The sequence below is a fragment of the Trachypithecus francoisi genome, unplaced genomic scaffold (genome assembly GCF_009764315.1).
Source record: "Trachypithecus francoisi isolate TF-2019V2 unplaced genomic scaffold, Tfra_2.0 Lachesis_group17, whole genome shotgun sequence".
Taxonomy (NCBI): domain Eukaryota; kingdom Metazoa; phylum Chordata; class Mammalia; order Primates; family Cercopithecidae; genus Trachypithecus; species Trachypithecus francoisi.
In genome coordinates, this window is record NW_022681462.1 from 43,273,271 (window position 1) to 43,286,068 (window position 12,798).

The 12,798-nt window shown below is 40.2% G+C and overlaps 1 protein-coding gene across 1 annotated transcript; it reads right to left on the reverse strand.

The window, feature by feature from the left end:
- Window positions 1-6,885: 6,885 nt before the first annotated feature.
- Window positions 6,886-11,290, reverse strand: BUB1 (BUB1 mitotic checkpoint serine/threonine kinase). The gene is made up of 6 exons (XM_033175481.1): window positions 11,180-11,290; window positions 10,705-10,866; window positions 10,370-10,527; window positions 10,097-10,268; window positions 8,789-8,895; window positions 6,886-7,212 (listed from the first exon to the last, which is right to left on the reverse strand). The coding sequence occupies exons 2-6, from the start codon at window positions 10,816-10,818 to the stop codon at window positions 7,017-7,019; spliced, it is 747 nt and encodes a 248-aa protein (XP_033031372.1). The 5' UTR covers window positions 10,819-10,866; window positions 11,180-11,290; the 3' UTR covers window positions 6,886-7,016.
- Window positions 11,291-12,798: the final 1,508 nt, after the last annotated feature.

The window sequence follows — 12,798 nt, forward strand, 5'->3', positions numbered from 1 at the left end:
CATGGCATTTATGTTTTTCAAAAGTGTAGGCCAGTTATTTTGTAGATTTTCTCTCAATTTGGGTTCATACGATGTTTCCTCATACTTAGATTTAGGTTATGCCGTTGAGGCAGGAATGTTGCACAAGTGAGGCTGAGTTCTTCCCACTGCTGCATGTCTGGCGGCATAAGCTTTCACTTGGTTCCATTACTGGCCAGTGTTGACTTGGATTATTTAGTTAAGGAGAATCTACCAGGTTTGTCCATGGTAAAGTTATTATTTACCCTTTGTATTTCCTACTATCCATGTGAAGATACTTTGAAGCTCTGTAAATATCTGGCTACTCCTCAGAATTTCACTCACTAGAGTAGCATTTCACTGATTATTCTTACTTGAAATAATTATTATGATGATTTCCAGATGACGATTCTCATATTCTTCATTTGTTCTGCACGGATAAATTATTAAAACAAAACCAACAAACAAATAGGAAAAGAGAAGTCTTGTGATTGTGGTGCTCAGGTGCTCCCAGATTTGGCCAATGGCAGCCATTTCAAGCTGGCTTCACATCTTTGTGGCCTGTCCCCATTACTCCTTGAGCACTTTACTTTCTGGTACAAGATGCTCCAAGCTTACATTTTCTGTGCTTCAGGCCTGGAACCAGCCATTTTTCTTAGAAAACCTGGTTCTTTTGAGGAGAGAATAATATCTAAACACCAAGGTCTTGGGTGCTCATTGTGATAGGTGAATGTATGGCTGCTGGGGTTTCCATTGCTCACAGGCTTCCTCAGTGAACAGAGCAGGGCAATACCTGTGTATACATAAATATGCACACATGCATGCATACATTCATTTATGTTTCTTTATTAAAATATGTTGAAAACCATGGGTTCTCATCAATACTTTCAATTATAATCCAGTTTCACAGTGTTTATTCTACTTGTTCCCTTTAGTACAGCTGATCCTGAATGCAGGGATCAGGGACACTGACACCTCTCCACAGTTGATAATCCACATATAATTTTTGACTTCACAAAAATGTAACTACTGATAGCCGACTGTTGACCAGAAACCTTACCTATAACATAAACAGTCAGTTAACACATATGTTTATGTTCTATGTATTCTAGACTGTTAAAGTAAGCTAGAGAAAAGAAATGTTATTTAAAAAGCCATAAGAAAGAGAATATATTTGTAGTACTTCCAGCATCACCAGTAGCCCTTTGTATGGCTTCCATGGTGTCAAGTTCATATTATTGTTCTAGTAACAATGAACAATACACGAGAACCATGAGAGATCACTTTTTACTGCAAAATGCAGTTTTCTGGAGAGACAAATTGTTCATCTGGGGATTAGCATCACACAGCACTTAAAGTGATATAACACTTGAGCTCGCTGCAATAGCAACAGCAAGTGGCTACAAAATTATTCCAGTAGCACGTTATATACTAGAGCTAATTTTAGGCAGTTATTTACTACTGCACCTTTACTTTTTTTTTTACATTTCTCCCTACTGCAATTGGCACCATATATCATATGTGTACATAAGCTTTGATAAATTTTAACTTCCAGTCATCCTCGACACTAACCAAGAACTTTTGTCCATAAAGATAGGGTGCAAGAGAAGCAGATGCCATTTCAGAGAACATTGACATACAACTTAAACAGAGATAAGTCCAAAGTCCTTAAGTCACCTTTCAGCCAAACTGGCATGGGATTACTATAGGGAGACACACATTAAGCCGAGGGAAATGGTCAGGTTGAAATCCTGCATTTTCAAAATTTTTCAAAATAGATTTACACCATCTCTCATCCCTTTTGCCCTGACCATGACTTAATAAAAAGTCAGGAGAGCAGATCAGCCCCTTTCTGGGGCATCGACTATCAGACTGCCTTAGTGAGTAGTGTGTACTGGGAAAGGGGTGAGGAAAGTGGATTTAAAGGATCTGCTCCTTGTTTCTGCAATAAAAGGCACAAACTGTCAGCATGCAGAGGTGCAGTTTGGAAGGCCAAACACCAAAGGCAAACAGGAGTGAGATATCCCACAAGAGGGGACGAAAAGTCTGGTCTGATTCAGTCTTCTTTCAGCAGCCCAGTGGAGGCCCCACGCTTCCTTCCTGCGGCCACAAGAGTACAGCTTCCTCTTTCTCTTGCAAAGTGGAGACACTGCTGGGCCAGGCAAGCAGCAGCCCAAATCCAGGTGGATGTAACCACAAATGGGCACGCTCATTTCCACCAGAGTTCTTCAGCTAGTTTAAAAGCTGTCATTCATAAACTGTGCAGGAATCACGTTGGGCATCTTTTCATGTGGTTACTGGCCACTTGTCTATATTCTTTGAAAAAATATCTAGTCATTTCCTTTGATGATGTTTTCATTGATTATCTTTTTTGTTGATGATTTGTAAGGGTTATTTATGCATTCTGAAAAACAATGTATTTTTTACACTTTTATCGTAAACCTTGTTCTAAATCTCAACAGCTTTTATTGTTTGTTTTAAAATTTTGTTGCATCGAACTTTACCAACAGCAGCATCATACTTCTGCTTCCCAATCTTGTTTTTATGATTTGCTTCCTTGCCTAAAAGAAATTTTTTTTTTTTTGGCAGCAGGGGGAAGGAGTTTGGTCATGTCGCCTATGCTGGAGCGCAGTGGTGCAATCTTGGCTCACTGCAACCTCCGCCTCCCTGGTTCGAGGGATTCTCCTGCCTCAGCCTCCCCAGTGGCTGAGATTACAGGCACATGCCACTATGCCTGGCTACTTTTTTGTATTTTTAATAGAGACAAGGTTTCACCATGTTGGCCAGGGTGGTCTCAAACTCCTGACCTCAAGTATCCACCTGCCTTGGCCTCCCAAAGTACTGAGATTACAGGCGTGAGCCACTGCGCCCAGCTTGAAAATCTTATTACCTCAATAACTTCCCACTCCACTCACACCCACAATCTTTCTATAATCCACATTCTCTCCTGGGCCAAGAGATTGGGAAGTTCCCTCTTGCTGAGGGAACTTTATATTGTTCAGGAATTCTTTAAGAAGGTTTTACACAGTTGGGGAAACCAGGGAAAAGTAGGTATGTCACTGCTTTGCTGAGGAGCACTGACTCACATGCCTTGGAATGATTCAGTAAACCTTCAATAGATGGCCTAAGATACTAACAGGGGCCATCTCATTAAGCTATACAGTTAAATAAAAGTATAATTTAGAACTTACATGTCAAAGTCTTCTACTACAAAGATGACAAATATTTGGCTAAAACTGCAATGTTTGTCCCAGTTGACAAAACGGTAATCTAGTCTCTGCCCTTCTCACTCTGGTTTTCCCTTTTAAACATTTATTTTTTTACATTTTAATTTTTCATTTGACAAATGCATATTTCCTCTTTATACCATGCTTCCAAGTATCACTCTGATATATACCTCCAATGATCAGACACAGGAGTGTGGAGTTTATTGTGGACACATCCCACGAATGGGGAGACTCAGATAACCTCAACAGACGGCCCTAGAAAGATAAAATGGAATTATAGCTGGAATGTCTGCAGAAATTGCAGAAGAACCATACAAACAGAAGTGAATTTAGCCTAAATTAAGGCCAGGAACACGTGAGCCAAAAGGTGGGAAGGTTGATAGAATACCCAAATTAAAGGAAGCAGCCTCTGTGAGGCTAACAAGAATCCACATGTCAGCAAAGAGAACAGATGTGTCTAAGGATCATTTCCAGAAATAACCCCTCCTCCAGTTGGCTTTGAGTGAAAGGCTGTAATGAGACCAGTGCCTCCCAAATGTTGCTGGACGGTAGCCAACTGCAGCACAGTCATGGCATCAGATGCATGGACTCAGGGCTGGAGGCACGGGGTGAAATCTCTGCAGACAGCCCTTCATCCTCTTCTGCTGGGGTACTTCCAAAGCCAGTGGATCACTCCTCTGTAAAGCAGGCTGCTCTGTTCTGTTGCTGGGCAGTCCTAATTACATTTATTCTTTTTCTAATACCTTTTGATTTTCACCCATCCTTCCCATTGAACAAGGTTTTTTTACTTTGTAGCAAAATGCCATTGCTAGATTTCTGTAGAAATGATGCATACATTATGGAAATTCAAAGAATAGTATGAATTTAAACTCACCTTAAATGTTACCATCCAGAAAGAGCCTTTATGAATAATATTTAGCAAAGATTTTTATAAAAATCTCTCAGCTGGGCATGGTGGCTCATGCCTGTAACCCCAGTACTTTGGGAGGCTAAAGCAGGCAGATCACAAAGTCAGGAGTTCGAGACCAACCCGGCCAACATAGTGAAACTCTGTCTCCACTAAAAATACAAAAATTAGCTAGGTGTGGCACCATGGCTCGCCTCGCTGTGGTTGGTGGCAACAATGACGGAGACTGCAGCACAGCCAGAGTGGTAGAAAGGCTGCAGGGTAGGTGCACTATCCAGGGCTGCACTGCCCGCAGTGGGGAGTGGGTTGGGGGTGCTATCCGGGGCATCACTGTCTGCATCGGGAGCAAGAAAAAACAATCCAAATGAAAAATGGACAAAGGGTAGAGTTCACAGGCAAAGAAAACACATAGAGCTCTTACAAAGTATATTTGGCCTAATTCGTGAGAGAAATGCAAATTAAGACTATAAAGACAAAAGCAAGAAATGGGGAAAGATTCCCTATTTAATAAATGGTGCTGGGAAAACTGGCTAGCCATATGTAGAACACTGAAACTCGATCCCTTCCTTACACCTTATACAAAAATTAATTCAAGATGGATTAAAGATTTAAATGTAGACCTAAAACCTTAAAAACCCTAGAAGAAAACCTAGGCAATACCATTCAGGACACAGGCATGGGCAAGGACTTCATGACTAAAACACCAAAAGCAACGGCAGCAAAAGCCAAAATTGACAAATGGGATCTAATTAAACTAAAGAGCTTCTGCACAGCAAAAGAAACTACCATCGGAGTGAACAGGCAACCTACAGAATGGGAGAAAATTTTTACAATCTACCCATCTGACAAAGGGATAATATCCAGAATCTACAAAGAACTTAAACAAATTTACAAGAAAAAACCAACCCCATCAAAAAGTGGGCAAAGGATATGAACAGACACTTCTCAAAAGAAGACATTTATGCAGCCAACATACACGTGAAAAAAATGCTCATCACTGGCCATCAGAGAAATGCAAATCAAAACCACAATGAGATACCATCTCACACCAGTTAGAATGGCGATCATTAAAAAGTCAGGAAACAACAGGTGCTGGAGAGGATGTGGAGAAATAGGAACGCTTTTACACTGTTGGTAGGACTGTAAACTAGTTCAACCATTGTGGAAAACAGTGTGGCAAGTCCTCAAGGATCTAGAACTAGAAATACCATTTGACCCAGCCATCCCATTACTGAGTATATATCTAAAGGATTATAAATCATGCCGCTATCAAGACACATGCACAGGTATGTTTATTGTGGCACTATTCGCAATAGCAAAGACTTGGAACCAACCCAAATGTCCATCAGTGACAGACTGGATTAAGAAAATGTGGCACATATACACCATGGAATACTATACAGCCATAAAAAAGGATGAGTTCATGTCCTTTGTAGGGACACAGATGCAGCTGGAAACCATCATTCTCAGCAAACTATCACAAGGTCAGAAAACCAAACACCGCATGTTCTCACTCATAGGTGGGAACTGAACAATGAGATCACTTGGACACAGGGTGGGAAACATCACACACTGGGTCCTATTGTGGGGAGGGGGGATGGGGGAGGTATAGCATTAGGAGATATACCTAATGTAAATGACGAGTTAACAGGTGCAGCACATCAACATGGCACATGCATACATATGTAACAAACTTGCATGTTGTGCACATGTACCCTAGAACTTAAAATATAATTTTAAAAAAGTATAATTAAAAAAAAAGACATAATAGTTTTTCATCAATCAATTGGCAAAAGTCAAAGAGCCTGATCTGTCCTAATGAGAGTATGGGGAACAAAGACACTTATAGATGTTTTACACAACTCCCATGGGAGGCTATTTGCAGATATTAATACAGAATTTTAAACGCACTCACCTTTGACCCAACAATTTCACTTCTAGGCATTTATTTGACAGATACCACATAACCAACTAATATGCGACTGTTAAAAAGCACGAGGTCATTCCACATGTAGTTATATTCTCTGTTGCCACACATTAAGTTAAAAAAAAGCTGAATTATGCTAGTTGCTTCAAAAATACAGTATGTAGAAATATGTATTCCATTCTTTTTGGAAAGATTCACAAAAAATGGGGTGTGATTGCCTCTGGAATGGGCAACATGATGGCTAAGGGTAGGAGGAAGCAATTCACTCTGTCCTCCTGAATTGTACATAACTTGGGATTTGTTTTCATTGTAATGCTAAGGGAACAAGGGATGGAGGAAGGAATGTCAGTCCAGGCTAGAAGGCCCTCCCAGCTCTGAAAGTCAACAAATGCCAAGTTGTCTGCTATAATTTTAGAGATGGTTAATGAATGATCTATACAGTTTAAAAGAAAGACTTTAAGATCCGAGATTTTCCTTAGGTACTTTTAAAAAATAAACAGGCTTAGGATTTGTATTTCATAGAGAGCAATGAAGAACAGGTACCATAAAGGACAGGCAAGCTTTATTCATAAAAACTTGAAGTCCCTTGGAAATGCTAGGGAAATGTGTGTGTGTGTGTTTACACAGACACCAAACTTCAAATTGGGAAAATAGCTGCCTTGGCCCTTTTTTGGCTTAAACAGGTCAGTGTTTAAAAAGTGATTTCTAAATACTCACATCTAATTATTTTCACGAATGCGTGCATCCCAGAAACAGCCCAATAAGTCTGCTACATAGGGACCTTATGTGGTTGTGTATTTTGTTGAAATATTTATAACAACTAAGTCACATGGAAATATTCTGTGAAATTTATTTTTAACAAACATTTACATAAACAGTAAATGAAAAAAAATCAAGGTTTAAAGTGAGCAGATTCATATTTACAGTGTGATTTTTAAGAATTGTCTATATTCAAATTTTATTTTCGTGAACGCTTATACTCTAAGAGCAGTACAATTAGCCTATTACGTAGGGCCCTAATCTTGTTAGTATAGTGTTGTTGAAATACTTTCTTCAGCTTTTGCCTTAACAAATCCAAAGATGGAAGATGATGACTATCTGGAATATTCAACATGATGTGAAAAAATTCATTCCACATATCCAAATGAGGAAGCCTGAAAAAGACAAAGCATAAATAATGGCTAAAATGTAGCCTTCAATATGCAGGATAACCCCACCCCTGCATCTGACTTCCACAGGCTTGGACAGTTTAGTATAACAACTCTCACCTAAACACAATACAATGCAGCAAGTATGGAAACACTGTATCTGTTACACATGAGAGAGATTAAAGACCCAATTAAATGTCTTATACATCTTGTTCCGAAAAACAATATAAGTAATCTTTTAGCAATACTGCAAGTCAAAAAATTTTCTCTCTCTCTCTTTAAATAAAAACCCAAACTATCTGCTTCTGGCTAGCCATACATACAATACTGCCAGAATTGGATAATCTGGCCAAATGCTTCTGTCAAGCCTAATTGCACATGCACCACGACCAGGTAGACAGGCTGGACTGCCTAGGAGAGAGCTCAGAGTTAAGAGTTCCAACTACTATAATTGTTAAAATTAACTGCAGAAACTCCGGAACGTGGAGATAAGGCTTTGGAGAGAAAGCAGAATGTAATGGAATTGTGCTCGACAGGAAATACCATCAGGTCTGCTGAGGGTTACCTTCCAGCTCTTCTTCACACTGGCAGTCAGAGATGAAACTATCTGCTCCTTCCATTTTGAGCCAAAGATGGAATAAAGTATTTGCTAAACACTAGGGTTCATTATGCAGAATAAAGAATCGTTGTTATAAGCTTTCCTCCAGGGCCTGAACCTAACCTTATTTATGTACAGTATATGACACTTCATAAAATTATTGCTATTTGTCTTTTTTTTTTAGTGGGGGCTGGGGGAGATGAGGTTCACAGGAATCCCATCTTATGTTTTCTCCAGAAGATATAAACATATGTAAAAGTCCATTAGGCTGCACACTTCAGATAAGTCTACTTTTCTGCATGTTTTTATGCCTCAAAAAAGAAAGTATAAGTGATATAATGAACATGCAGGTACCAAAAACTCAGCTTAAACAAAACATTCCAACAGTGTGTTCACACATTGTGTTAGGAGAGCCATCCATGTTGACAGGAAGAACTCTTGCCTAATCATGAATTTTCACTGTGATTTATAGACCAAAAAAAAAAAAAAAAAACTTTGAGAAGCTCAAGTAACACAGGGGCTGGGACTGTCCTGTGAGAGAGAGCTATTCATATTACTTTATAATTTATGAAGCACTTTCACATACACTATTTCCTTTGCTTCTACAAATATCTGACAAAAACAGGATCAGTATTTCCACAGACGAAAAAAAAAAAAAAACCAAAAAAACAAGTGAAAACCTGAGGGTTAGTGACATTAGGTGATTAAGGGTGGAAACATTTGCATGTGTAAAGGATGTCAACCACTTGGCCAGGAGCTTTCAGTGAGAACATCAGCTGCCCCAGTGGGGAGACAGAAGTGGTAAAGCTATGCAGCTTGCTCCCTGTGCCAGTGCCCAGGACTGTCCTGTCACCATACTGCCCAAGGCATAGGATTTCCATGTGGTGACAGAGATCCTTTTTTTTTTTTTTTTTTTGCCAGATGGAACCTAACATTCTACTTTAGTTATTCTCTTTTCACTACAGCACCAATGCTAATACCCACCTTCTAAAAAGACCTTCAGGCTTACACTGTCCTCCTTCATTTTTCACTTTCATGTAAGTGCCAAAGAGCATGCAATATACTGTTGCAGCAACCCCAAAGTAATCAATCTATGAAGAAGATAGAGGTATATATGACTTAAATAGTAATTTACACATGACTATATTAAGATGCCTGTCTAACTTAGGCAGCAAGTTAAATACTCACAGGATTTTACTTTTAAAACATTTTGGAAGGCATTTGTTCAATCACCCCACTAACATGTCTTACTGAATATCTAGGCTTTGCCAGAGGCTTCCACGGATAGCAGACTACCCTCCACCCCCTAAGGTAGTCTCTTGGAAAGCTCTGCCCTCCTGAGCTACCATGTCCCTCTCAAGTCCTTCATTCTGTCACACGGGGCAAACACAACACTCTAAGCCGTCGTCCACATGGACAGCTTGGAAGTCCTCCTGGCTCACTCCCCTGGGACTCTGGCTGTCGTTCTCTAACTTGCCCCCCCGGCCTCTTGTTGTGTGATATGTTCATAACTGAAAAGAACACTCCAGTCCCCTCCACATCCACAGGATGGAAAACGACCATTTCCTAAGGCCTCACTAGCAGTGACAACATACTAGAAACAAGACCCCCACCTCCGAATCTTTGCCCCTTTTACCACGGGCTCCCGGAAAGACATAGTTCTCACCAGGGAACTTGGCAGTTGGTTTTGTTAACCCAGGTTCTCATTTATCCCAATTAGCATTCTCCTCCCTGGCCACCTAATATTCTAGTTGGTTGAAAATTCTGCAATCTTCCATTAGAATAATAATGATCCATTTCTTGATTTGACCAGTTGGGAATCTGGCTTTACCATCTATTATAGTCAAACCCACCATCCTGCCTGAGAGCATCCCAGGTATATCCAACATGTGCTCAACTCTGCCCAGAGTGGGCATGCGGGTCTCCCTGTTATCCCTGATTTAGGAAATTGGGCTGGCCTACCTTGACCTCAATAAACCAAGCTGTCTCTTTACTACATGACTTCCTTTCTGAAGGGTTCACTAATCATTAAATACTCTTCCCTATGATCAAACACCACAGAATATATCTGCTCCCCTTTCCTGATAATAGGATCTGTAATGGACTAATAAGAAAGTAGAGTATTTTTCAGGAATAGAATTCTATCCCTGCCATGTTGGCCTTAGGCTCATCTCTCCTTCAACTGCTCCTCAAGAGACCACCTCAAACTACCTAGATCCCCAAATTCATTTTGAAAATTTGATGAGTGCAACACAGAAAAATATTTCCAAGTCCCTCACTTTAGTTTTATACCTGGTAGTTCCATGGTTTGTTGCTGAGCATCTCAACACACTGAAAACCAGATGTTTCACACTTTGCTGTGAATATAGTTCCTTTTGGAAAAAGTTTCATATCTATACTCTGACCAAGGTCAATCAGTGCCAAGCCAGCAGATAAATCATCTTCATCATCCTGTTCCAAAAATCTATATTAAACACAAACAAAGCCAGGCTGCATGAGCACAAATGATGAAAGGCTGCTATGGAAATAGGAAGAGAAGAACCCTGTTAAAAGCATAACACTTGCCCGTTTCCAAGTATGAAATTGTCTGGCTTAATGTCTCCATGAATGATTTCACAGTCATGCACTTGCTCAATCATGTAAAGCATTCTCATAGCAAAAGAGATGACAAGACCTTGAGGCATCACTTTCTCAGGGGTATTTTTATAGAGGTTAATGGCATTCTAGGAACAATGGAAAGTGGAATCCTGAGTTAGCTGCACAAGATTAATAAAATTTCAAATTGAGAGCTTTGCCCCTGCCCACCACTCCACAAAAGCCCCAACCACAAAAGTACGTGCAAGATACAAGCCAAAAATGCATTTTAAAGTCATGTGCTCATCATAAAAATGAATACTTACTAATAATGTTCCATAGCTGTAGAGCTCTCCTACTAATACACTGCCGTTCTGGAAGAAGTGGGCAGAATAGAACTTCATAAACATGTGTTGCATAGTTGGCTTTAGTCTTTCCATCAACTGGGTCCCAATGTAGAATTCCCAGGGGTTGGCAGGCTTCTGGACCTGCAAATCAGGTATGTGAAATTCATATCCAGTCTCACATCCTGAAAAATGATAGCAATAAAGCAACCTCTATCCCAATGAAGATGTGGTGTTGACAGTGATAACAAGTTATGAACTGTTGCTGCAGTGTAGGACTTGCTGCAAGACAATCCTAGTGGGAAAAAAATTCTAAATCCTTTGTAGTTTTTGTTTTTTAATTGCCAACTATAGACATAAATAAAAACACCACTATCTTAAAGAAAAAAAATGACTAGCAAACTCAAGGTCTAAAATTCATTTCTATATCATACAAAAAACAACTCAGGTCATTTACCTTTAAAACAAATTTCTGTTTATTTTTAGCATCATTCACATCTCCCTGGGTAGCTTCGTACACCTGGGCAAAGGCTCCTTCTCCAAGAAGGTGATGGACATTGACCAGCTTAGAACCTTAGAAGATAATTGAAAATTTTAATTTATGTAAGCCTTTTATTTTAAATAGTTTTCAATTTACAGAGAAGTTACAATGAGAGTAGAGTTTGCTGTATACTTTGCATCCACTGTCTGCAATTGTTAACTCTTATATAACCATGGTATATTTGTCACAAATAATCAATCAACCGAAGTATTATGCTCCTATTAACTAAACTCTACATCTTACTCACATTTCCCTAGTTTTTGCCTATGTTCTAGGATACATTATGTTTAGTCATCATGTCCACTTAGCCTTTTCTGGGCTGTGAGTTTCTCAGCTGTTCCTTGTTTTTGATGACCTTGACAGTTCCAAAGAGTACTGGTCAGGTATGCTGTAGAATGGCCCTCAAATTGGGTTTGTTTGATGTGTTTCTTGTGGTTACTTTGGAGTTACTAGATTTTGGGGGAAAGACCACAGAGGTGAAGTTGTAGTAGTTTTTTGTTTGTTCTTTAGAGACAGGGTCTTGCTGTTGCCCAGTCTGGGTTGCCATGGCAAGGTAACAGATCACTCCAGCTTCGACCTCCTGGGCCCAAGTGATCCTAACACCTCAGGCTCCCAAGAAGCCAGGACCACAGGCGTGCACTACCATGCCCAGGTAATTCTTAAATTTTTTGTAGAGATGGGGTCTCACCATGTTGCCCAGGCTTGTCTCAAATTCCTGGCTTCAAGTGATCCTCCTGCCTTGGCCTCCCAAAGTGTTGGGATTACTGGGGTGAGAAAACACACCTAGACTGTACTAGATTTTTTAAAATTAAATTTAAAAAAAAGAATTCACGGCCGGGCGTGGTGGCTCAAGCCTGTAATCTCAGCACTTTGGGAGGCCAAGACAGGCGGATCACGAGGTCAGGAGATCAAGACCATCCTGGCTAACACAGTGAAACCCCGTCTCTACTAAAAAATACAAAAAAAAAAAAAAAAAAAACTAGCCGGGCGAGGTGGCGGGCACCTGTAAGTCCCAGCTACTCGGGAGGCTGAGGCAGGAGAATGGCGTAAACCTGGGAGGCAGAGCTTGCAGTGAGCTGAGATCCGGCCACTACACTCCGGGTGACAGAGCAAGACTCCGTCTCAAAAAAAAAAAAAAGAATTCACATGTTCAAAATCAGATGTAAAGAAGTAGATTTCTGGTTCCTGGTCCAGCATATGAGGAGCTTGGAGTCATCCCTCCACCCTCATAGTAAGTCAAATGGCTGAAAATCAGTAACACTTCTGAGATCCATTAGAGAACTGAGGTCAAAGGACAATCTGCTTCCTCCAAAATTGGACAGACAGGTGGACACAGAGAATCACAGCTTGCCAAAGTAGAAGGCCAGGAACAGAAACCACTGCTGGAACCAGTACTGGGGGAGTTATAATGTAAAGAACTGCATATCTCAGACCTTATTTAAGAAGTCCCTAGGGAAACCCAATGACAACAAAATAAGGACACAAAGGGCAATTTATAGCCTCTGATATAGTGACAGCAAACTGTAAACACAGCC